The following is a 27790-nucleotide window of genomic DNA, read 5'->3' as shown; positions in this document are numbered from 1 at the left end:
TGTTATTCTTTATTAATTGTAATTTTTGTTTAACCTGTAAATTGGGGTTATGATAACTTTTATTGTATATTACAATTGTCTTATCCCATACCCATCGTATAACCGTAAGTGATACACGGGATGAATGACTGAATCAATCAAATCACGAACTGGGGGGGGGGGGGGGGGAGGGGAGGGGGACGCATGGGGATTGGGGGGGGGGGGGGGGCGGCTTGAGCTAAAATGTCTACACTGTATTTCGATACCAACAACGGAAATAATCACAGGTAGTGAAGCCGAATGAATTACTACGCTATCGGTGTGTAAGGAAATGAACTCACATTCTATGCGAAATGGTTCTCACAAATGTGGCATAAGTACAAATGTATAAAACATATTTTCCATTAACGATGTCCCAAACATGTAAATGTAGGCCTTAAAATACACTGCCGTGAACGTAATAATATTGGGCTATTAGAGCTAAGTGCCATCGAACAGAAAAAAGTTACATATTTTGATCACAAAAGTGCGCTGAATACGTGGCCTTTAGGCAGAAAGTCTCTAAGGAGATCTATGACAATATTGGCACTGAATGACAAAACATTTGCCTTGTAACCGGACTTTACTTACGACTCTCGTTATTTGATAACTATTAAGATATACATCAACTGGTTCATCTAAGAAACTAGTCAGTGGATTACTAACTACGCGAAACTGACTGAATGCAAAGCATGCACGATAGGTACTTAATATCGAAAATAACATATCCGTTGGGGAAACAAGACTGGTGGACATAGCTAGCAATGGTAAATAACAAAACAGACAAGCCATATGGAGGCAGGAATGAGTTCTAGTTTGAGGCAATGACAGAAACTGGCAGCAACAGGTGCGAATATTATTCGTACAACATTTTGGGCTAAGTTAACATGAAACAGGTGTTGAAGATTGAGCACTGTTTGAAATATGCATTGAGTTGGCTTACTCGATGTCCTTGCAAATTCCTTTAAAAATGCTTTCCATGGTTCTTCGAAATAACTGTGTTTTCACACACTCAGGTCTCTTGTCACCAGTATTTACCATTTTACTTTCATCCATCGCAATACAATTTAAATTCTGCGGAAATAGTGAACAATCATAAAACGCGCGCACTTTATAAAAACATACTATCTACTACTACTCATAGCATCTTTGATTACACAGTTAGGAGCAAAAAGAACGTAGAACTAAGCAAATTCTACAGAAGTGGATTAAAAATTAAGAAAAAACAATGATCATTTATAATAAACTTTAAAAACACATTATTTTGGTGATAACAATTGAAATGTAGAATTGCTTCAGAGATACTAGGCCTCAAACAGGTGGCGTTGCTTGCAAGGCGTGCTTCGTTGATGTCGAAGGCATCGAAGTAAACAGTAAACACTGACGTGATGCAGACATACAGTCATGCGTAGTTAACGAATGAAAGTAGTTGTTAATTAGTGATAAAAAAAGAAGCAAAAGTCAGCTGCTTTCCTTTGAATTCATCTTTCAGTTCGGTTATGATGTTTCGAGTGACGCTTTGGCGACGATTAATAGCTAGTCGCGCAACTGATCGTTGCTTACGAGCGCGAGCATTGCAAGAATATCCCAGAATCCTACAAACTCCGCCGATAAATAGTTACATTAAAAACTTAGCATCTCGCAGTTACGTGACTTCTACGTTAATGTAAGTTCGAAAGTCTGTTGTAATATAATTGTTATATAATTTATTTTCCACAATGCATACTGTGCAAATCAAAATATATAAATTGAGATGCAAATCGCTGCAAACAGCATTGCAATTGAGACTTTTTTTTTATTTTCGCCACCAGTTTGGGCAGCTCATTGCGGTAGTAATGCTAGGGTCATATATTTCTGGATGTCCAGAAGTCTTCGAAGGAAGCACTTGAGATACTTCTTCCCAGCATCCAGAAACATATTGTCCCAGTAGGCCTATGCCAAAATCGATTGTTTTTGACAGATGCATATGGGGCCTGAAGATTGCGTAATGAATAGCCGAAACTGTTAGCGAAAATAAAATAACGTTTCAACTGCAAAGCTATTTGACGAATTTCATTGTTAAATATTTGACCACCCGCTGTCCCATGTCCGCAGTGGATCAACAGATATATAGTAAGGTTTCATCCCGTTGCATTCGCTCGAGATCGGTTCCTCTGTATTTGTTGCAGTTAGTCTAATTTCGTCTTCGCGCTAATTAGATTCGTTCGCAAATTCGCCACTTAATCCTGGTTCTTGAAACTTTGTAAGAAGGGTTTTGCGGAAATGTTGACACATGTCTTCAAGCGTCTACACACACACACACACACACACACACACACACACACACACACACAAAGTCTACGGCACAGTCATGAGAAGATACTCCTCAACCACTCTCATGGTCCATGGACACAAACATTGTTCATATTTCCAGAATTCATAGGTCGATTCAACCAAAGTAGGCAATCCCATCCGTCTGCTTTACCTGAAATGTTGTGGCATTACGTCATAGTGTGTGTGTTTTTGAGTCCAGTTGAGTTAGTATAAGGCATTGTTGTATTTGGTGGTGCTCTCTTACTTGTAATGTTTATGTTTGGAAGTTGTTAGTGAGTCATTTGACCTTGTGAGTTGAGTATGTCAGGTTGTTATTGAAAGAGTTTATTTTGGGTAGTAACAACAACAGCTTGTCAAGCTTCAGTGATCATGAGTGCCTGATAATATGTCAACAACCATGAAACTACTTATGACCAAAGAAATTAACCGTATCTGTTGAACAGTTATTTTTATATGTACACTGTCTGAAAATGAAATTGAAGCACCAGAAGACATAGTAGGATGTCAATGTAACTTTGAACACACATGTATCTTTGGTGGGTATGTAAATGAGTAGATTTTCCACCAGAGTGCATAGGAGGTATCAAGTGAAATTTGTGACTGGATTGAAGACTTTTTGGTAGGGAGGATGGAGAGTCACTGTCAGATGCACGGGTAACTTCGGGTGTGCCCCAGAGGAGTGTGTTGGGATCTTCACTGTTCATGTTGTATATTAATGACCTTATAGACAATATTAATTCTAAAACCAGGCTTTTTGTGGATGATGCAGTTATCTATAATGAAATAGTATCTGAGAGAAGCTGCATAAATAGCCAGTCAGATCTTGATAAGATTTCAACATGGTGCAGAGATTGGCAACTTGCTCCAAATGTTCATAAATATAAAATTGCTCACTTCACAAAATGAAAAAAAATGTACTTAGTATCATGAGACTGTAATATCAATGTGTCAATTTTGGAATTGGCTAAGTCATACAAATACCTGGGTGTAATGCTCTTTAGGGATTTGAAATGGAATTATCACACAGGTTCAGTCATGGCTAAAGCAGGTGGTAGACATCTGTTTATTGGTAGAATACTGAGGAAGTGCAATCAGTCTACAAAAGACACTGCTTACAAATAACTCATGTGACACATCCTAGAATATTGCTCAAGAGTGTGGGACCCATACCACACAAGGCTAACAGGGGATATTGAATGCAAGCACAAAAGGACAGCACAAATGGTCACAGATTTGTTTAATCCATGGGAGAGAGTTGCAGAGATACTGAAGGAAATGGCAGACTCTTGAAGACAGACATAAACTATCCCCAGAAAGTCTGTTTACAAAGTTTCAAAAACCAGCTTTAAGTGATTGCTCTAAGGATATACAACTCCCTATGTGTCAGTCACACAGGGATCATGGGGATAATATTAGAATAGCCGGCTGCGGTGGTCGTGCGGTTCTAGGCGCTTCAGTCCGGAACCGCGTGACTGCTACGGTCGCAGGTTCGAATCCTGCCTCGGGCATGGATGTGTGTGATGTGCTTAGGTTAGTTAGGTTTAAGTAGTTCTAAGTTCTAGGGGACTGACGACCTAAGATGTTAAGTCCCATAGTGCTCAGAGCCATTTAAGATTAGAATAATTACTGGATACACACAGGCATTCAAACAATCATTCTTCCCACACTCCATATGTGAGTGGAACAGGAAGAAAGCCTAATAACTGGTGCACTGAGATGTACCATCTGCCATGGACCTCATGGTGGTTTGCAGATTATAGATATAAATGTTGAGTTGTTACCAGGCTTGGTAGGGTATGTAGATGGCGTGAACAACATTGTATGTTTAGTGATCACAGTCAACAACAGAGATATGCCACATACGCGATTGAGGCAGCATTATCAGCATGTGGCAACAGTTTGAAAGGAGCCTCATTGTGTGTCTCCATTTGGCTGGTTGGTTGAATGGTGCATTGTCCAGATTTACATTTGGAGAGAGAGTGTCCCAGTAACTTGACTACATGGGCCTCGTTTTCATGGTCCTGGTCAACCATGTCTTACCACTAAAAAGGAGGATAGCTGTATTGTGCATGTAAGCACATCATAACCCCCCTCATGTCTGGACCTGCCATCCAAGAACAAGTAATGAACTCCCTGCAACATTCTGTATCATTCCACATCATGAACTGCTGATGAATTGTGTCACTTTGTCTTCATCGATGAATTGCTGTTCTACACTACTCTGGATGGCCATCATCGGTGATTGTGATGGTGACTTGGGGTGAGGCTCCATTATTCCAGTGGGCCAGTATTGTGTTGGGAGGCATCGGATATTACTTCAGCCCATGGCTGGTAGTGATTGAGTGAACTCTGATAGTATAATAGTACGTCATGGAAGTTCTACATCCTCATATGTTACCTCTGTCGTGACAATATTATATGTCATTGTTCAACTGGACAATGCTCATATTTGTAAATTTAACTTGATTTTCAGCATTACAGAAGTATCCTGTTCCACCCGTCTGCTTCGACCCAGGACACCGGTATATACAAAATGACAATGATATCACTACATACACACACCAACAAACACAGACAAAAATAAACATGACACAATAATATCTCATGCCAAAAATAAAATGAAACTAACTGGATAACTGTGGAAAATTGGGGCGTATGTCGTGGGTCAAAGCAGATGGGTGGAGTCGGACACTTCCATTGACTCCGATTTTCTAATAAATGCTATAATATCACATACCCTCCGAATACGTGAAGCTTCATTTTGTTTCCTCTTCCCCTTCTAGGGGCTTCAGTATTTATTTATTTATTTATTTATTTTTAGTAATTTTTCTCCTCCAGGCTGTGTATTATCAGTGAGCATCTCTTTGCTCAGATCGAGGGATTGGCTACTGGGCAGCACCAGAGGCTGGACCAGGTTTTCTCTTCCTCATAGAACACAGTGTTGTAACTTCAATAGGCATAAGTGACTTGATGTAGTGGAGGCCAAAATTGTAACATAAAATTCCCCTTGGTGTAGAAAGCTGCACTCTAAGCACATCATTCACAGTAAAACATTCATATGCGTATTGTTTCAAGGCACAGTTCTTCTCCAACAATTCAGATTTCTAACTTGGAACCAAATATGAAACAATATCACCATACATCCCTTCCTTTTTTCACAGTCAGTGTCACTTCAATATTGCATGTTAGCTTTTGTCACAGGATCTTTGGCTGGGGTTTGTTTAACAATTTTTCTGGTGTTTTGCCAGCCACTTGTGTTCATTGTTCATGCAATGGAGGGTGAACATTTGACAATACTAGCCATTTATGCTGTTGAGATGGCAGAAAATATGTTAAACAAACATTGGCCAAAGATCTTGAGACAAAAGGCAACAGGCAATACATTGACAAATTGGCATGAAACCCTGAACAATAACTTTCCCTCTCTCATGTGTTCCTCCCTGTTTGTGCTAATTGCAGTCATTTTTCCTGCATTTGTTTCTTGATATTATTCTTAGAACACGCTTCCACTGACTGACTGCTGCAAAAGCTTCTCTTGGCATTTCACACCAACATAGTTACATGTAGATAAACAGAAAAGAATAATTTTAGTTGATGGCTCATTCCTATTCCCACTATAGCATCTTATTCATGATGTTCCAAAACATCCATGTGTAACTCATTCCTATTTGTGACAAAATACACTGAAGGGAAGAGAAAAAGTGGTGATGTGGTGGATAACACATCTGTCTAGTAAGTGGAAGACCATGTCCAAGTCTCAACTTTGGTACAAATGTTAATTTGTTACTTTAGGTTCTATCCTGTCAAAGATGAAATTGAGACTCAGTATGTTTCCAAGAAAGTATATTCCATCAGATCAGTATATCACCTATGCCCAAAATATACACAGGATTCCCCCATTACGTACAAAGCTAGGTTGCCATTCCAATATCAGAGTTTCGGCAACACTGATGATGCAAGAAGGGGAAAATCTAGATGGGCTGAGGCGTGAATTGAAGTTTGTGTTCTGGAGGGCACTGGACAAGGATAGTCAGTGCAGATATGTCAGCCACAATGCCAGGGTAGTGTAATGATAGCACATCTGCCTAACAAGCAAGAGACATGGATTCAAGTCCTGACCTTGGCACCAATTTAGTTCATTACTTCAGCTTGTGGCGTAATCGGAATAAAAACAGCAGTTTTTCACACAACAGTGCCTTTTTAGTGCGCCTAAGTAATATTTATCACCTTTTTTGTTCGCTTGCTAGCTCCCACACTAATAAGTGCAGTATGAGGAAATTCTGTTTTGCCAAAAATTGGAATTTTTGATTTGGCAGTTTATTTGCATCATAGATGGATTCACTTCAAAGACAGTTTGACCGCTTGAAGCACTTACAAAGTCGATGTAGTAACAACAATAGAAAAAGTATAGAAATAGTTGCCCATCTAGTAACAGCAAACAAAGCAGTTTGTAGTTTTACCAAAATCTTAAATAAAAGAGCACTTGGTACTAACTCCAAAATCTGCTTGTATCAGTTGGCTATTATAATGGAAACATCATATGGATCTGAAGCATTAATATTTACAAAGAAAGATGAGGAAAAACTGTTAATATTTGAAAGAAACATTCCACGGAAAATTTGTTGACCTGTAGGCCTATATGATGAAAATACTATGGAGTTGAGGATAAGAGAAAATGAAAAATTAAGAGAGCTATACAAACACCGTAATATCATAAAAGTGCCAAAGAAGAGAAGGTTGAAGTGGACAGGCCATATAATGAGAATGATGGGGAATAGAGTACCCCGAAATAGCATTCTGCAGAACAATAGATGTAACAAGAGGAAGGGGAAGATGAGGTGGTGAGATAATGTCTGGGAGGACACAGCTAGGATGAACATCAACACCAAATGGACAAACAGTGCATTTGACAGAAGGAGATGGTCCATAAGGCCCTTGCCACATGTAATGTAAAAGTAATAGTTTCTTTGCATTAACAGCAATTAATAACAAAAGTTCTTGATATGCAAGTCGTAACAAACTTAAATCTTAATCATAGCCACTGTCTTCACTATCAAGAGTTAAAAAATAAGGACTCCCACCTGTGACATTTGATTCATCATATATTTATAGTGGATCTTGAAGCTTTGACAGATGTTGGACAACACAGGTTCAACAGAATGTTTGAAATGTTGAATGGTGACTTATCACGTATGGTATCATATATATAAGACTTTGATACATTTTTGTACATACTTGTTTTGTTCCTGTGTAACAGCGTGTACAGCTTTTATTAATGTACAATTAAACACCTACAGAATAAATTGTTGTTGTTGTTGTTGTGGTCTTCAGTCCTGAGACTGGTTTGATGCAGCTCTCCATGCTACTCTATCCTGTGCAAGCTTCTTCATCTCCCAGAATAAATTACAGTTCACAAAAAGCTGAACGAGATGGGCCGACGTGAATGAGCAAACTTGATGGTGGAAGAATGAAACCAGAAATTTCGAAGTCCACACAAAGTTGTCACCAACACAGCAATAAATAGTCCTTATAGCAATCTGTAGTCTATTCCAGTTCAGGCAGCCAGGTTCAAATTGTACATATCAAAGATGATGAGTCAGGTCTCCACTTGATGTATGATAAGACTGTGGATATCCGACCACTACCTATGAAGGTGTTGGTGGCAGGACAAGGTGATACTTTCAGGAAGAACTGCCTATCCAGAGTTGCCATCGATATCTTCTGTAGCAGAATTGATGTTGTAATCCAGGTGAAATAAAAGCACCCTTTGTTTGGAAACATTTCAGAAGAGTAAAAAATTCCTGTATTGTTTTTTGAAGGTAATTAAAGTTAATCCCTCTTGTCATCAATATTCCTGTAGCGCCTGCTGAATTGAAATATCCAACACATTTAAGACAGTATATCTTACCTATCTGACAGTGTTAATATTGTCACCGTTATTTGTCTTCATATGTGTTGTATGATTTTCCATAGCTGACTCATTGTAGAGGAGGAGCAGTAAGCTTTCAGCGACATAAATTTAAGTTTGTAACAATATTCTGAGAAGGATAGTTACTACTGACCATATAGCATAGATAAGCACAACAAAGAGATTTTCACACTTAAAGCTTTCGGCTAATGGCTTTTGTCAACACACACACACACACACACACACACACACACACACACACACACACACACACACGACTGCAGTCTCAGGCAACTGAGTGTGGTTTCAGTTGCCTGCCTGAAACTGCAGTCGTGTGTGTGGATTGTGTTAGAGAGAGAGAGAGAGAGAGAGAGAGAGAGTGTGTGTGTGTGTGTGTGTGTGTGTGTGTGTGTGTGTGTGTGTGTGCGCGCGCGTTGTTGACAAAGGCCATTGGCCGAAAGCATGTGAAAATCTTTTTGTTGTGCCTATCTGCGACTCAGCACCTCCGCTATATGGTGAGTAGCAACTTCGTTCTCAGAATATTGTTACATTCCATCCTGTATTTTCCATTGTTTGATAAATACAAGTTTGTTGCTTCTGAGAATTGAATATTGCAGGATAAACTATCAACTTTTTATGCCCAAATAAATACTCTTGTGTTTTATCTTACAGCCATACCTCAGTCACACTTTTGTAACACCCTTATTTTTATTGAAAAGGATATTGCTCATGAAACTTACTGTAAGATTAACAGTGTGTGCTGGACCAGGACTCAGATCCAAGAACTTTGCTTTTCGCAGGTGATAGACAAGGGCCCAGGTTAAGGTCCGTACCGAACAGTTATCATCTGCCAGGATTTTCACATAGTACACGCTCTGCTGCAGAGTGAAAATTCATACTGGATATTGCTAATGTTTTAACTACACAATTCATAGAAGTATTGTTTTTTTTAAATATATGTTTTAAATTTTTTATTTGCTCAATTCTAGAAAAAAAAGTCAGGATTTTTTCTGTTAGGCCTTGGAAGTTATTCTTTTGTGGACACTCATTCCTCTGCTCAGAAAATGTTGAGCCGAAGTGCTTAAATCTTTAGACAGTTCTTCCTCTGCTGTTTTCGTGCTCTTATGTTTAACTGCTTTTGGCGACTGATTTCATTATCTTGTATTCTTTAGTTTCTGGCCAATGCTGCCCATATATTATTTGTAGATCACTGAATGATACTGATTTATACTTAAGATATTTAAAGTTAGTTATGTTTTACCTTCTGCTGTCAAGAACTGATGCTGAGGTATTATCTTGTTGTTGTATTGTTTTTGTGGTATGCACATAAATGGATCTGAAGACACTCTGGCATGGTAGTATGATCAGTTATTGCTAGGTCACCCACAGAGTTGAATTTGACACTAGTCACTTGAGTCAAGTCACTGCTGTACTAATTGGATAGTGCCGGAAGCACTACAGCACCTTGAGATAACCCATTCTTTACTGTGAAAGATTGATTGTATTAATGCTGACACTGAAAGAACAACTTGTGAGCATGTTGCTCATGAGAATGATCTTCATTTTCATTGTAATTCACCATTAGTGTTTGACCATGAGACATCATACCCATGCAGGATTGTGCATATAGCTCAACAAAAGCTGCTGCTGTTTTTTACCTCCTCCTCCTATAGTGTGACTGAATTTAAGATTTCTGTACCACTAACTTCAAAACAGCTTCACTTGTTTTGGAAACTACTTCGTATGCTTACTCACACAACTATTAAGTATTAAATGTTCAGGGAGTTTGAAACAGATCCCTAGTGATTACACGGAACTATAGCTTGGCTTTTTATTAATATAGTTAGTGCACTGAAAACTCTCTGTAATATGTAGAATCTCTCTCTCTCTCTCTCATATTGTAATTTTTGTTAACATTGACACAGATTAATTTAAATTATCTCTGAATTAATACTTTCTATTCCCCAAGCCTTAAGGGCCAACTTCCACCTGAAGTGATATTTTGATGTGATCTTATTTCAGTGATTCAGAAGATCTAGCATTCTTGCTTCTGTGAATCATTTACGTACAGGAACCTAAACCAACAAAGTGGACACAATCAGGAGAAAATCAATAAAACCATCATTCAACTTCATAAATACGAACATCTTAGGTTAGACCTTACTGTTTCTGTGATTGAGATGATTTGAAACTTCAAGTGTTCTGCTACTGTTCACAATTTTATTTGTACTGCACCTTTCAGATGTTTAAACTTACATTATCAGATCAGTTTATTTGAATTGATAACCACATATGTGTTGTAAGTATGTGGGGTAATCTGTGGGACAGTATCCAATGCTCACAGGCAACTTTTTCTGTCATGTTTACATAATATATTCTGAAGTAAACAAAGAGGGCACCCTGCTGACCAGAAGAATGAGCCTGTGGCCACTAGATGCATTGCTACAGGTTACCTCAAAGTCATATGCACAACACATAGATGCCTTATTAAGTCACATAAATCCTCATTATTGTGGAGGTTTAAACTTCTGATACACAGTGTGGAAATAAAATAAATTGCAGCTACTAACAGTAAATTTATAGTTTCAGTTGGTTTTTCAACAAGCTGTTTTCCTGCTCCTAGGTGTTCATCATCTCATTCGCACAGAAAATCAACTAGGCATCTGCTTCAACTGCTTACACACAGTCAGATGAAACCATAGTCATACATCGGTCTTCAGGTTTCTGTTCCCTTGTGTAATAGCCATTCACCAGTGGCTGGTTACACCTCACACAGTTGGGGCCAGTAATCAGGAAGTGTAATTTTCTCATCCTAATGTCACAGCACTACCAGCTTCCTTTTCTGTGTCACATTGAAGGTGCTGCCAGTGGTATTGTTGCAATTTTGAGAGTTGAATCCACTGCCTCATAATTTGTAAGTTCCAATAATTTGAGTTATATGGAAAAAAGTGTGTTTTCAAACACTAGTCCATGTCCAGTTGTGGGACTGAGTTTTGTGACAGCCATCATATCAAATGTAGTAATGCAGATGGGACAAACAACTAATACTTTTAATGAGGTGGTGTATACTTCTGGCATACAGGGGAATTTCTTTTACTTTGCCATTTTGTGAACTATTTAATGCACATTCATTAATGCTATGCTACCTATTGGTATAAATTTCAATCATCGTTTGTTACATTTTGTGATCTTCATAAGGCAGTACAATAAATAGCTACGGAAATCTCAACAGTTTAAATTAAAGTTTGTATTATGTATTTCCTTTTATAATGTAACATGTTTTGTGTGGGATGGTTGCTCTGTTATTGGATAATGTAACAGTATTTTGTTTCTTTTTATTTGCTATTTTACAATATTGGTATTTCTCTTTCTTTTTTAAGACAGGAGTCAGTGGAGAAGAATAAGTCAATGCCATTGGATCCCAGTACTGAAATTTCAAATACAGTTCAAGCAATTGAAACCAGTGTGAAAAACAGTAACAGAGTTAAAAAATCAACTTTATGTGGATTTTTGGATATGATTGAAGTGAAAGGTAAGGCATTATTGTTGCAGGAAGAAACCTCATATAGATCTGTATTTGGAACATGAAATTATACTAACTAAAGTCTCAGTGCTTATTTTTTACAAGATAAATAAGTATTCCAAGGAGCCCACATATAGGTATCCTTTGCACCTTCATCATTATGAGTGGTCTTCTATTATTTACAGTTAACTGTTTAAAAATTCCTCGGAGGAGCTGCAGCAGCTGTCTGCCACAAATAACTAATTTAAAGAAAACATATTATCAGTCAAGACTGTCAAATTTTCAAAAATTCATATTCTTTGTAGGCTATATCTTGCGCAGCATAGTTGTTGTTAAAGCCGTATCCTGTATAGCAGAGAGTAAAAAAATGTTGTGTTTCCTCCAAGTTACATCAAGTTAATTTGCTGAGGAATAACTCAAAAATGTTCATGGAGTATTATTTACCATTCCTCCTTGTTTTTAATACTGTACTACCTGTATGCTGGATTCACAACTATGTGTCAAGTTGCTCCACTTTTCTGGGGTTATTTTAAGCCTGATTTCCACTGTTTTGGAAATAGTAGCTTGCATCACCATTTATATCTTGCCAACCACTGTATACCAATTGAAATAGAAACTCTTAAAGAAGGGAGACCATGCAGTGTGAAAACCAGCAGTATACCTAACTTTGCTTATCAGTGTTTAGAAATAATGACAGACTGCCTGAAGACCATGTGACTTCTTATATATTTTTCACTATACAAACACATGAGTATCAAACAATAATATTCCAAAACTTGTTTTGACTCAGAAATAGTCATTTTTAGACGAAAGACACTAGCAGCAAGGGGTTTCTGTTGCATTGTCAACAATATTATTATTGTTGACAGTGAAACAATTCTGTAGCATGAAGGTGACCAGTGGCTGCTCATAACAGGTGATGGCTTTGTGAAATGCTTATCAGTGTTGGCAGCATTAGTGTCAGGCTGGACGGTTGACCCCAGAATTGTTGCCTAAACCAGAGAGGCGCACGAGATCTGTCTGCCCAGTGTCTCAAGGCCATTGAAGGCATGATAGTCACCCTGAGAATACACAATGTGCGTGCAGCTTGTCAGGCTCTACAGTGGCTGTAACTGTCCTGCTCATCACAGGTGGGAAACATATACCTATTATCCACACAGTTTCGAAACATTGTAATATATTCTTAACTTCATGACTAAAAATCAGTGCTGGGGAACTGAAAGGTATGGAGTGGGGACAGGGAAGGACATATAGGCAGATGGAAGATTGAGGCTAGTGGAGGTTGAGGAGAGGTGGGTGGGAGGGTTACAGGAACAAAGGATATTTTCAGGGAGAGATTCCATCTGCACAATTCAGAAATTTCTGAGCAAGCCCAGTTCAGATTGTTGAGCTTATTCCAGTTTGAAACTGCTCTCTGAATCTGTGTAGCCTCTGATGATACGGAAATATGGCTAGTACCATGACCTAATGCCCATAAAACAAAAACTACCAAGAATACATAATATCTTTTGGTATATGTCAATATTTGTTTGTCTGAACATTTGTTCACAGCGTCATGGACAGATGTGAGCAACTTGAGTTGTTCTTCCCGTGTACGGTTGCTAGATGTCCCAGTTTTCCAGTTTCAGATTCAAGAAATCGATGTCCTGAAAAATACTTTTGGGACAGCAATTTGTCCCAGACTTCAGAGAAATATTTTCATACTGTATATTTTTTCTCCAAATTCTTGCATACATCTGTATTTCTATTTCAACAGTTTGGCCTCAACAGCCAGAGACAGTAGTCGTGTGTGTGTGTGTGTGTGTGTGTGTGTGTGTGTGTGTGTGTGTGAGAGAGAGAGAGAGAGTGCGCGCGCGCCTAATTTGGAAGAAAACCTTTTGGCTGAAAACTTACTTATTGTTAACAGTCTTTCTGTTGTTCCTATCTGCAAATTAACAACTCTGCTGTGTGGTGAGAGCAATGTATCCTTTTCATAATATTGTCATTATATTTCAACTATGTTAACCCCTAGAAATGGAATTTTTTATTATCGTAGCTGACTGAATCATTCAAGGAGTATTGTTGCATTGTAGTGCTGCTCAGTTTCCATTGTTGACCCTCAGTTGAGTTTAAGCTTTGCAGTAGCATGGTTTTCTATTTCTCTGCCAAGTCGTACTGCAGTTAATTTGTTATCAAAATCCTTGATTGTTCCAAGTGAACATAAAACATGAGGGAGGAAATATTCAGAAGACTGGTACTTCATAAAATGAGGGAAGTGACTACGAAGTAGGAAGTGTAATTCGGAAATGTTATGTTTCTGTTACACATGTGGGAAGAGCAAATAGTAAGGATCCTCTAGCTAACATAAAGTGTGAATCAAATGTGTACTCTGCAAACACTTTAAAGAAATGTTGTATATTTTGTTTCATATTCATTTAATCAGGGCAAATAAGTGACAGCAGCAGAATTAGCAATGTGCTACTGTACCATGGAACATCACATGTCTTTGAGATCAGAGGATTGTACTTCTTTAATGATTCTGAAGCAGCAAACATTGTGACATTGGCGAGAACAAAAGTAAACAGCAATTGTGAGATCATGTTAATGTGACACTGTCAAACAAATACACGATGATCTTTCCAAGGTCCATTATTTTGGTATAGCTACGGACTCTAGTAATCAAGAAGCCAAGAAAATATTTTCACTAATTGTTTAGTATTTTACATCAAAAAGTGAAATTATGTAAATTAGCGTCTATGCCAAGTAAAACTGTCTCTGTAATACATACATTTTGCATCATTACCTTAGAGGAAAACAAACTTGATAAAAGTAAGGGCATATCATTTTGTGGTGATAGTACCAACACTAATTGTGGAGTACAGTGAGCGGTACAAACAATTTGTTAGCAAAATTGATAGGTGAAGTAAATGAAAATCTTGTAGGGGTTAGATGCTCCACACAAAAATTACATAATGCTGCAAAGGCAGCCACCAACTTGATGAGTGTTGATTGGAAACATTTGTGACTAAACTTTTAAATGTCTTCTTCTTATAAACAGTACAGGTGGAGCATCTTAAAGAATTAAGAGAGTTAGTTGACAGAGTGTATCATGCATTGTCTTCACATACAAAAACAGGGTGGATATCTTTGTTTGTTACAGTAGAGAAAGTACTGAAATTATATTATGTTCTTAAGTCATTCTTCCTTTCAGAAGGAAAAAAGTACATAAATTTCTGACAACTCAGTTTCAGAATGTGCTGACTGAGCATTATTTATCAGTTTTACACTGTCAGATGTATTTATTTCAGAGACAAATACTTAAACTCAAGAAAGCAGATAGCAGTCTTATACAAGCAGCTCCAATTTTACTAGATGTTGGAGTGATAGGATGGTGTAAAGAGGAAAAATTGCACCACACAAGGTGACATTTATCTCGGAGAAAATGGATGTTGCATCAGCTGGGAATATTTCAACTTTTCACTCTGGTATTAAACAGTTTTATGAAACATGCGGATTACTTAAAGAAAAAAAAAAAAAAAAGCCAATGAACTTGAAACAATTTCACCTTTTCAAATGGATGTTCTTGGACTCGGAGCCTATTTGGAATTAAGTGACAGGGATTAATATTTCTGCAAGCTAAAGGATTACCAGTAGAGGATAGCGCATTGTCTGGCCAGTTTTGTTTTGCCAACAATGTCACTGTATCACAACTCTTCAGAAATAGTGATAATTGGTCTAGTAAATCATGTCAGGAGAAATGGTGGAATTTCTTTGAACAGTGTGGACACTTAGAGCAGCATTCACAGTTACTAAATCCGTGCAACTTCACCTTTAGTATTCCAGGCCGCAGTGCTAATGTGGAAAGAAGTTTCTCTACCACAAATGTCCAGTGAACTGTGGAACGAAATAGATTAAAAGTGTCAACAGTTAAGGCAATAGTATAACATGTTTTTAATTATGAAATGAGCTGCACTCACTTTTATGATTATGTCTTTCAGCATCAGGATCTTCCCTCTAAAGCTCCAAAATACGATAAATACCAAATGTAGAACAGTGAAGAAAATTTGAAATAGAATTTTTTAAACTTCATGCAACTAAAACTCTGCATTTGGACCTATTTTAATATTTAATTTTTTGTCTCATAGTGCAAAGATGTTAGAAAAAGTATCTGGGTGATTTATTACATTGTCACAAGTATAGTTATTATAATATTCTTTCTTTGGTTTTATCAAGTTACTTATACATAGTAGTAATTATGATTTATATATTTTATTAAATCAGTTGATTGCAGCGTTGAGTCTTTCGCACGAGACAATTCGGACAAGCTGCAATTAGCAAGTCAAATGAGAGTGTTAAGACGAGCGCACATCAGGCAGTGCTTTGGCTATGCAGCTGACTTACCAGCTGTAAAGCAAATTGCGAGCTACTAGTATTGCAAACAGCGAACAAACTTATAATCAACTGATCACAAGTTGCAGAGTTGATCATTTACCGTGTGTGCAGTCCCACTAATATGAACGCACTGTATAGTATGGAAGCACAATAATTATAACAGTAAAAGAATAGTGCCAGTTCTAAATTCCATACTACTGGGGTAACAGATAACTGTCTACACTGCTTCTAGACAGCCACATTGGAATCGGTAAAGTTTTGTCTGTCTGATTAGTTAGGTGTCTTGTCATTTGGAAAAGAATTGGAAAAATAAACTCAGGCCTACTAGTTCACTAAAAAAATTTTAACTTGTGTGTTGTGGATTTGAGGACTTGAGTGCAGTTGAGCAGCAAAATAATTACTGTGTAAATGTACCTTTGCATTAAATTTTTTATTCAGGTACATCCTGCAGAGTCTTGTGACAGTGATATAGTGACTCTGCAACTTTCTTCTTCTCCTCCTCCTTTCTTTTAATGTGGCAACAGCCACAACAGTGGCTACTTCCTAAGCAGAGAGCCTGCTTGTGTGAGCCATTTCTCTTCTAACATCAGAGACTTGCTGCAACAGTTTTTAATCTCCTGACTAAAAGGGGCAATTTGTGCGCCTTTTTAACTTTTTTTGAAGCCTAAGAGATGTGTCCTGGTTTCTGCTTCCCATATTACATCCATTTTTATAGTCAGTTTAAAAGACATGTCCCAGTTTGTTAGACACAAATTAAAGCAATTCTAGTCCCACTCCAGTATGACAGGCTGTCTGCATGAATGTACTTCATTTTCAGTCCTGCTCTGTGATACGTTTCTCATCTGACACGGACAGTTGGTTATGGTCGTGTTGTGTATAGTTGCATCTTTTCTCCATTTGCTGTTATACTAGTACTTTTTGCCATGTACAAAGAGTGCAAAATATTCATTACTTTTATATTTTAAATGGACTGATTATAAGCGGACAGTAGCTAAAATGTAATACAGTTTCTGGTTATTGATTATAGATGACATAGCTGCTGTTCACAAAATTTTTTGCATTAATCCTCAGAAGTAATAGTCATAAAATATTACCAAATTTTGTTCATATTATGTGATATGTATTTGTTAATTAAGATTCGACTATTTTAGTAATGGAAGGTATCTCACAATCTCACATTGCCCTTTTGACAGCTAAACATATTTCATACAGAATGAGATTTTCACTCTGCAGTGGAGTGTGTGCTGATATGAAACTTCCTGGCAGATTAAAGCTGTGTGCCGGACCAAGACTCAAACTTGGGCCTTTGCCTTTCGCAGGCAAGTGCTCTACCATCTGAGCTACGCAAGGATGACTCACGCCACTTCCTCACAGCTTCAATTCTGGCAGTACCTTGTCTCCTGCCTTCCAAACTTCACAGAAACTCTCTTGGTAGAGCACTTGCCCGCAAAAGGCAAAGGTCCCGAGTTCGAGTCTCGGTCTGGCACACAGTTTTAATCTGCCAGGAAGTTTCATATTTCATTCAGCTTCTCTTTCATTTTCATCTACATCAGTACTATGCAAACCACAGTGAAATGCGTGGTAAGACATGAGGAGAATAAATGGTTTAAATGCCTTTCTGTGAATTGTAATTAGTCTAATCTTGCCTTTGCAATCTCTGTAGGACTGATACATAGGGTACCATAGTGTCTTCTTAGATTGCTCATTTCCAGCTGGTTCTTGAAACTTTGTAAGCAGATGTTCATGTGGTAGTTTGCATCTAATTTCCCGTGTCTGGCAGTTCTGTTTTTTTCCAGCATCTCCATGATGCTTTTCCGTGGATCACACAACTTGTGGCTATTCATGTTGATATGAGTACTACCCACTTGAAAGCTATTCTAGGGTAGGTTGCATTAGTGTTTGTAAGTTATCTCTTTTGTATTTGAATTGAGTTTTCCAAGTATCTATCACTGAACTGAAGCCTGCCACCTGCATACCTACAGTTCAACCTATATAAATTGTTACACCCAGTATTCGTATAAGCAGATCAATTCCAGTTGCGACACATTGATATTGTAGCCATAGAGCACTATATACATTTTTCTATTTCGTGAAGTACAAGATTTTGTATTCCTCAACATTTATAGCACTTTGCCATTTTTGTGCTGCTTTGGAATCTTTATCTCTTCATTTCATCCATTCTCTCATTCATCATGTTCTGTAGATCCCATCGAGAATGAGAAACTTCATGGATGTGGAATGAGTCAGATTAGATTATCTTCAGTTTGTTAGTGATGGAGAGGCTGTAGCCATTACAAACTGTACATGCAAAAAAAAAAAAAAACTTTGCCACTTGACCAAGAAACCACTCCCAATCCTGCATCTCAGAATTACAGCGTTTCTAAGCTTCTGTTTTTAAGTAATGTGTCCTAAGCCACAGCTAAACTCTTTCCTGACAAAAATATAAGAATGGTGTATACTACCTCCAATAGAATCCAGTATCAGTACATTCACAATGAGCATTCCCAGAAAGATAAATATGCTGCCTTTGGTGTACACTATGTGGAAAAGTATCTGGACACCTGGCTGAAAATGATTACAAGTTCGTGGCACCGTCCATTGATAATGCTGGAATTCAGTATGATATTGGCCACCCTTAGCCTTGATGGCAGTTTCCACCCTCGCAGCCATAAATTCAATCAGGTGCTGGAAGTTTTCTTGGGAAATTTCAGCCCATTCTTCATGAAATGCTGCATTGAGGAGAGGTATTGATGTCTGTCGATGAGGCCTGGCACAAATTCGGTGTTCCAAAACATCCCAAGGGTGTTCTACAGGATTCAGGTCAGGACCCTGTGCAGGCCAGTCTATTACAGGAATGTTGTTGTCGTGTAACCACTCCGCCACAGGCCGTGCATTGTGAACAGGTGCTCGATCGTGTTGAAAGATGCAGTCACCATCCTCAAATTGCTTTTCAGCAGTGGGAAGCAAAGAGGTGCTTAAAAGATCAATGTAGGCCCATGCTGTGATAGTGCCATGAAAAACAACGAGGGGTGCAAGCCCCATCCATGAAAAACACGACCACACCATAACACTACCGCCTCCGAATTTTACTGTTGGCACTACACACGCTGACAGATGACGTTCAACGGGCATTCGTCATACCCACACCCTGTCATCGGATTTCCACAGTGTGTACCATGATTCATCACTCCACACAATGTTTTCCCACTGTTAAATCACTCAATGTTTACACTCCTTACACCAAGCGAGGCATTGTTTGGCATTTACCGGAATGATGTGTGGCTTATGAGCAGCCGCTCAACCGTGAAATGCAAATTTTCTCACTTCCCGCCTAACTGTCATAGTACTTGCAGTGTATCCTGATGCAGTTTGGAGTTCCTGTATGACAGTCTAGATAGATGTCTGCTATTACACATTACGACCCTCTTTAACTGTCAGCAGTCTCTGTCAGTCAACAGACAAGGTTGGCCTGTATGCTCTTATGCCGTACGTGTCCCTTCACGTTTCCATTTCACTATCACATCAGAAACAGTGGATCTAGGGACATTGAGGAGTGTGGAAATCTTGTGCGTAGACATATGACACAAGTGACACCCAATCACCTGACCACGTTCAAAGTCCGTGAGTTCTGTGCAGCGCCTCATTCTGCTCTCTCACGATGTCTAATGACTACTGAGGTTGGTGATATGGAGTACCTTGCAGTAGATGGCAGCACAATATACCTAATATGAAAAACATATCTTTTTCGGGGTGTCCGGATACTTCTGATCACACAGAGTATATATATATATATATGCGAGTGCTGTGAATCTCAAGCAGTTTATATTGGCCAAAGGGAAAGGACTTTTAAAATTAGGTTTCAGGAGCATTTACTCACTAGAAAGGTTAAACATAATTCCACCTTTGCCAAGCACCTTAAATCCAGTGGCCATCAGCCACTGACTTCAGAAACTTGAGGGTTTGGCACTACGCTCCTGAAGGTAAAAGACTCAATCTGCTTGAAGAGTTTGAAATTGTTAAACATTTATGCGCTAGTAAGGATTTGTGACTCTGTGATCAGTTATCAAAGAAGAATCATGTTTTCTATGATTGCGTGTTTCCCATTTTCAAACAATTTATTAGTTTTTAGCTTCTCTTGCCCGGAAGGTGTCCTGGGGACACTTCCTTCCAAAGTTTCTGCCGATCTTCAACCAGACACCAGCCAGTGGCTGAAGTAGCCACAGGCTGCTGGTAGCAGGGCTTTGCGTTCATCATCTTTACCAGAAACTGATTCGGAGATGTCCTCATTGAAATCCTCTAAGGACAGGAGAGAAAAGAAAAAGTCCTCAAAGAAAAAGGTCATGCTGGTGACCTCCACGCTTTCAGGTCCCTCCTATTCCACTCATGTGGCCAAGGTGGAGATTCTGGCAGCCCCTGAGTCCCTGGTTCACACCACACAATGGACCCCAAAACCTGTGTATATTGATACTATAACCCCTCAACCGGTGGCAGCAGGTGACCATAGGTCCTCCTTGGCCTCACAGTATATCGACAACATTACTCCCCAGTGGAATTGTAGTGGTTTTTCTCACCATCTGGGTGAGCTACGATATTTTTTTAAGCACTTCTGCTGCCTTCTGCATTGCCCTTCAGGAGACTTGATTTTCAGCAACATGGACCGTGGCCCTTTGTGTATACCAGGGATATAAGAATCGTGCTACCTATGACAGGGTGTCAGGTGGTATTTGCACTTATGTTCCGGACACACTATATAGAAAACTGTGCCTCATACTACACAGAGGCTGTGGCTGTTTGGGTAGGGGAATTTCAGGATATTACCATCTGCAATGCTTACCTTCCTCCTGATGGTGACGTGGCTCAGAACATACTGTTTGCATTGGTTTCTCAGCTCCCCTCACCTTTTGTAATCTTGGGGGATTTCAATGCCCATAAGCCTTTGTGAGGTGGAACCTTGATCACCAGTCACAGCCAAGACCTCTAAAACTTAGTGGCACAACTTGACCTTTGCCTCTTGAACACTGGTACCCCCACACACTTCATTGTAGTGCACCAAACTTTCCCGGCCATTGACCTTTCCATTTGCAGCAAGTGTCTCCTCCCATCTATCCACTGGAGAGTCCCCAATGACCTGTGTGGTAGTAACCACTTCCCAATCTTCCTGTCCCTTCTTCAGCATCACTCCCCAGCACACCTGCCCAGTTAAGCTCTCAACAGTGCTGGCTGGAGTGCTTTCACCTCTGCAGTTGTTCTCAGCTCCCTACCACATAGAGATGATGAGACAGTCCAGAATGTAACTACGGCCATTCTTTCCACAGCTGATTTAGTGTACCCCTGTTTCTCTGGCCCGTCTGACAGCAGACATAGGTGGTCATCAGAAACCACAGAGGCTATTAGAGATCACAGGTGGGCTTTCCACTGCTGTAAGTGGCACCCATCGAGGGGGAGCACCTCTTTGCCTTCAAGCAGCTCCGTGCCCAGGTCCACCATCTAATAAAAAGTCGGAAATGAGAATGCTGGGAACAGTATGTTTCAACCATAGGACCACATTTCTCTCCTTCTCAGGTTTGAGCTAAGATCAGGTATTGCTACAAATACCAGACACCTGCAGTTGTCCATGGTAATCCCTTGAATGGTGCTGTCTATACTGAGCCAGATGCCATCACTGTTGAGAATTATCAACCTGCCTCTTGGGTTCTAAAACAGTGGGTGGAGCAAAAGCAGTTATCTTTTACTATGTGCCACCTGTAACCATACAATACTCCATTCACAGAGTGGGTATATGCCAGTGCCCTAGCCCACTGCCCTGATACAGACCCAGGGCCGGACTGCATCCACAACCAAATGATCAAGCACTTATAGTGCATGCAGAATTCTGTGGCCACTAGACGCACAGCCAGCAGGGTGTGCGTGGGGAGAGCAGCGGTGGTGGGAGTTACGGGTAGGTGCTGTAGGGGAAATCCCAAGCACTTGAGTGCCATTCTAAACTGAAGCCTATGCTCACATATTCTGTAAGTATAAAGTGGGGCCCTCCACATCCGTACTTGAATGGTGGCCATTCAAAAAGATCTACTGTCACCTCTGGTTTAGTTAGTGTCAAAAAATAATTTCACCAAAAGTGAAGTGATTTATTTTCGCCTGGCTTGTTAACCATTTGTAAGTTTCAAAGAAGCATCATGAGTGGCAAATTTTGAGTAAAACCTATATTTTCTCTGGTTGCCATACAAAAATTTGCTTCTTTTGCCAAAATGCAGTGGAGTTTACACAGGCTCACCCCACTAATATGTTGTGTAGACACAGTTGCAAAAGAATTCTGAAAAAGTGGTTTATTATGTTTAATATGTGAGGAACTAAGGAAAAGTAAGATCAGTAGCTTATGAAAAAGCACATTCTTGGCACAAAATAAATGTGTAGTGTCTTCAATTATATTGTTCCAAAACCCATAGCATTTCTTGCTTCATCAGCTATTGATGGTCCATAAAAGTTGCATTCTTTCATCGAAAGTGGAATAACATGGTAAATAATGAAATTTTGCATAATAACCATGTCACAAATTACTCTCCTCTTAGCGTGCTGCTATTTGCCAAAAATTTCATTTCTGTATCTCAAACCATTTATGAAATATGAGGAATGTTGTAGATATCACTGGTGTGGCTTGATCACATCTAAGTGTGTTATGTCAGATCAGTTTTCTCAAGATTGGTGGCAGACAGATATCTCCAGCCTAGTCTGAAGAAAAATTCAATATGTTAGCTAAACTTCACACACTGCAGGCACAAAATCATAGCAACCTCTATTTTTCATTACAAACTTTTCCAGATTTCATGTAGTATCTTACTTCCATGTAAATATCACAATTACTGTGACCATTAATGAAATGATGGGCACGCCATCATGAAGCTGACATATATATCTATAAGTAAAGCAAAAACATTGTTTTTTATCAGATAGTTTCTGTAAAATCGTTTGGTATAGGGTGCAGGGTGTGTGCCTTGATTCTGTCATCACCAACTGGCTGAAAGGTTTCAGACACTTGTTGGCCTCCCCTTCCAAACAAACAAATGAACTCGCCCAGCTTTTTGGTGAAAATTGGTCACTGCACCACCGTATTCTGCACTTGCTATACCAGTGGTTTGTCAGCATCATATCCTTGCCATCTTCAACTGCATCTGGAGCAAGGGCGAGCTCCCATTACAATGGTGAGAAAGCATCATTGTCCCAGTGCTAAAACCGGGCAAGCACTTTCTAGAGATGACAGTTAACACATAATAAGTCTCACCAGTGGTCTCTGTAAGTTGCTTGAACATATGGTGAGCCGGCAGCTGTGTTGGCTCCTTGAGTTCGGGGTTCTTATGGCGCCGTCCCAGGACAGTTTTCACAAACACTGTTTCACTACTGAGAATCTGATTTGCCTGGAGTCTGCCATCCAAATTGCTTTTGTCCAATTTCCACACCTTCTGTCTGTCTTCTGTGACCTGCAAAAGGCCTGTGACATCACATGGCGACACTATATCCATGCTACTTAGCACAAGTAGGGCCTCTGGAGTATGCTCCCAGTTTTTACCCGTGAGTTCCTGTCGCACCATACATTCCAGGTTTGAATTTATGCCTCCCACAGTACACATCATATCCAAGGGCTGGTGATTAAGACCAGCCCTCACTCTACCTGCTCTTTTACTCTTCTTGCCCCGTCTTTCATGGCCTGTTAGACTTGTTTACCTTTTGTGTCTGTGTGCTTCTCTTGCTCTGTCTGTGTTGCTAGTCTTTCCTAGGAAATTTCTGAGTTGAGTACATCTGATAAGTGACAGGGAATGCCAATGTATGTCCCCTCATTTCTGCTCTGCTTTTGAGGGCTTCTGGCTACCTCCTAGATGGGGCACCTTGCCTATCTTTCTTTCTCTGTCTCCCTGTCTTCTTTGTATCCCTTATTTCAGCTCTGTTGATCTTTGGTAGACCTTAGGGTTTTCTTCTCCTGGGTTTTGCATAGTTAGCTGTCTCTGATCTACAGTCATATAGATCTGTCTGTCTGAGGAAAAAGGAACTGATGATCTAGTAGTTTTGCCCTTTTAATCATCCAGCCAATGAGCCAACCAACCAATCACTGAAAGTGAATAACTGAGTATGGCATGGTTGCAGCAATTCAAGAAATGTACCCAGAAAAAGCTAATTTATTTAAAAACATCAGTTTGTCAGCTGACACTGTGGCTTGAACTGTAAATGATGTTGCTGGAACTATAGTAACTCAGTTGTCTGACATTTAGAGTGGTTCTCTTTGGCTCCGGATGTGTCAACAGGTGTTTTAGATACTGCCTAAGGGGTTAATTTTTATTCAAGGTATAAGCTGCTTGACATTCGCAGCATTCATGCAATAGCCACAGGAGAAGAAATTCTTAAAGGAGTAGAAAACGCTGTCAGAAAAACAGTCTTCAGTGGAAAAACTCAAGGCGTATCAAACTGATGGTGGCAAAACGTGTGGAAAAAAATAGGGGTGTTGTTGCTCTCGTGTCAAAGGCATACGAAATGATGGTGAATCATAGACCTTAATCATATATTGCATCTTTCATCAAAGAGTATTTGTGCGGAAAATGCTTGGATATGTCAGAAGTTTCAAAGCCAGTCATGACAACTGTAAATTACAGGAGATCACATGCTCTCATTCATCAGCAGTTCCTCAACTTTATTTAAGAGACTGAAGAAAATGACTAACCATATTATACAGCAGTATGCTGCCTTAGCTGTGAAAAAGTGCTGATGCAATTTTTTGGGCTCCAAATAACAATCAAAATTTTCTTGAATAAAGGAATCATCGTCTGGCTAAGTTACGAAACAATGAGTGGTTATGGAAGTTATCGTTTTATACAAATTTAACTAAACATGTGAATGACTGGAGATAACCAGCTATAACTAATTTTTATATTCATATTACATCCTTTCAACAAAAAAAGTTCCATGCATTTTAATACGTGCCAAACATTCAGTCAGCTGCCAGACTCTACTTCTAGTAGATTTCACAATTGAAACTTTGAGTACCAAAAATAAATTTTGAGTCTTGTTTTCCAGATTTTGATGCAATTGCAGACAGTATAAATATTTTTCAAAATCATTTTAACACTATTGCAGAAACTCTTGCCCCAAAATTAAAATGGAAAAGATTGATTTGGAATGTAGTGATTTTTGTAAAGATAAATATTTAAATTCATCATTGCTGGAGTTTCATAGGAGTCTTCCACTCCCAAAGTTTGATCAGGCGCATAAGTTTTCTTGTGACTTTTTTTCCACTTTCAGCACTACTTATCTCTGTGAAAAATGTTCTCCTAAATGAAATGTACAAAAAATATTTACAGAACTAAAATATTTGATGAGCATTTGAAGTTGCTGCTGTTAATGCCCGTTAGCAAACGTGATCCACAACTGCAAACAATTGTAAGTGGGAAGTTACAACTACATAAATCTCATTAATCGTCATTACAATGCTTAAACATCATTATGTGGATTGTATGTGTATGTCACTTAGGTACACTGTAATTAACACCCATTAAGTGAAACGCTTTTTTTCCATAGGAAACCACATGGAGCAGGTCAGTGTACAGTATTGTATTTTTTTTTATTTTTTATACAGTATGTCCTATTTCAGAAGAAAGTTGTCAAAAGATTTATGTTTATGCCTATGCTTCAAAATTTGTCAAAAAAGGAGACATAGCATTATCATTAATTAAATTCGTAGCATGCATTGTTACTGCCTTATTGGTATTTTTAATGAACCTGTGTTAGTTAGCAATGACAAATTGGAACTTTAGTTCATGAACACTTGCAGTGAATTTGTAAGATCATCATGGAAGCCTGAGCAGTGGTACAGGTGATAAGTGCGATGCGAGGCACATTATGATCAGTACATCTGACTGAATACAGCATTGTCGGAGCTTCTATTTCTCAGAGTGGTGGTTTATAGGAAAACGTGTGATTTAGTATTCATTTATAGTGGCCAAAGAGACCGATCTAGCCCAGAAGATGCTTTTTGTAACCGTTGTTAAAGGTTGACAAAAATATTGCTAAACAGACTCTTTATGGGAAACATTATTCATAAAGTGAGTCATTTTCTTACAATTTCTTCTACTCATTGTGAATCAGTTGTTATGGGAGGTGCTCGATAAGAAGGTTCAATAGTAATAAAAAAGATTATGGGGGGCTTGATATTGTGCATCTCTGACCTGTTACCGTGTATCGGATTGATGGTGTTTGCAGACCGGTGTTGGCCCGCAGGCTGTAGTTTGGAGACTCCTGTCGTAGAAGATAGGTTAAAGGAAGGCAAACTAACATTTATAGCATTTGTAGTCTTAGAGAATGATTATGACAATGTTGACTGGAATGCACTCTTTCAAGCTATGAGGGTAGCAGAGATAAAATACAGGCAATAAAATGTTATCTGCAATTTGTACAGAAACCAGACTGCAGTTAGAACAATCAAAGGATTTGTAATTGAAGCAGTAATTGAGAAGGAAGTGAGACAGTGCTGTAGATTATGCCTGATGTTATTCATTCTGTGAACTGAAAAAATAAAGAAAGAAGCCAAGGAAAATTTTATTTGGGCTTAAAGTTTAAGGAGAAGAAATAAAAACTTTTTGGATTGCTGAAATTTGGTTAGAGGGGGCAAAGGACTTAGAAGAGAACTGAATGAATGGACTTAGAAGAGAACTGGATGAATAGTTTTTTGTAATGAGATTAAAAGGTGAACATCAAGAAAAGTAAAATAAAGGCAATTGAACATAGTTTAAATCAGTCTCTGTCCAGAGAATTTGGTTAGAAAATGACAGTAAATAGTAGTAGATGAGTTTTGCTATTTGGGCAACAAATTAACTGATGATGAGCAAGGTTGGGACAATATAAAGTGCAGACTACCAATAACAAGAAAAGAAATTCTGAGAAAGAGAATGAATCTACACCTAAATGAAACTTAAGTGTTACTGACTCTTTTTCTGAAAGTATTTTTCTGGAGTATAACGTTACGCGGAATTGAAAAGTGGATGGTATGCATTTCAGACAAGAAGAGAATAGAAGCTTTTGAAATGTAATGCTACAGAATACTGCTGAAAATTAAATGAGGAGATTGAGTGACTAATAAAGAGGTTGTTGTTGTTTTGATCTTCAGTCTGAAGACTGGTTTGCACAGCTCTCCGTGCTCCTCTGTCCATTGCAGGCCTCTTCATATCCGAATAACTGCTGCAACTTACAACGTTTCGAATCTGCTTACTGTATTTGTCTCTGGGTCTCCCTCCATGATTTTTACCTCCTGCACATCCCACCAGTACTAAATCGGTAATAACTCGATGTCCCAAAATGCGTCTATCCATTAGTCCCGTCTTCCAGTCAGGTTGTGCCACAGATTTCTTTTCTCCCCAGTTCCGTTCAGTACCTCCTAACTAGTTATGTGGGCTATCCATTTACTTTCATCATTCTTCTGTAGCTCCACATTTCAGAAGCTTCTGCTCTCTTGTCTAATCTGTTTATCGTCGTTTCACTTCCATATATAACTGCACCCCATACAAATATTTTCAGAAAAAGACTTCCTAACACTTAAACCTATATTTGATGTTAACAAATTTCTCTTCTTCAGAAATCCTCTTCTTGCCATTGCCAGTCTACATTTTACATTGTCTCTACTA

The 27790-nt window shown here is 38.9% G+C and overlaps 2 protein-coding genes across 3 annotated transcripts in view; one reads left to right on the top strand and one right to left on the bottom strand.

The window, feature by feature from the left end:
- Nucleotides 1–1152, bottom strand: part of LOC124798271 — a 64427-nt gene extending 63275 nt beyond the window's left edge. The window contains exon 1 of the mRNA XM_047261595.1: nt 962–1152. Coding sequence (XP_047117551.1) covers nt 962–1074 — 113 coding nt within the window. The 5' untranslated portion in view covers nt 1075–1152. The remainder of the gene's footprint in view (nt 1–961) is intronic.
- A 196-nt stretch (nt 1153–1348) lies between these two features.
- The window catches only part of LOC124798044 (leucine-rich PPR motif-containing protein, mitochondrial-like), a 175122-nt gene continuing 148680 nt past the window's right edge, over nt 1349–27790 (top strand). For both annotated transcript variants that reach the window (XM_047261265.1, XM_047261264.1), the window contains exons 1-2: nt 1349–1684; nt 11620–11771. In XM_047261265.1, the coding sequence (XP_047117221.1) occupies nt 1518–1684; nt 11620–11771 (319 nt within the window). In that variant the 5' untranslated portion in view covers nt 1349–1517. The remainder of the gene's footprint in view (nt 1685–11619; nt 11772–27790) is intronic.

Source organism: Schistocerca piceifrons, chromosome 5 (genome assembly GCF_021461385.2).
Source record: "Schistocerca piceifrons isolate TAMUIC-IGC-003096 chromosome 5, iqSchPice1.1, whole genome shotgun sequence".
Classification (NCBI taxonomy): domain Eukaryota; kingdom Metazoa; phylum Arthropoda; class Insecta; order Orthoptera; family Acrididae; genus Schistocerca; species Schistocerca piceifrons.
The sequence above is the reverse complement of the archived record's forward strand: the minus strand, read 5'-3'. Positions and strand labels throughout refer to the sequence as shown.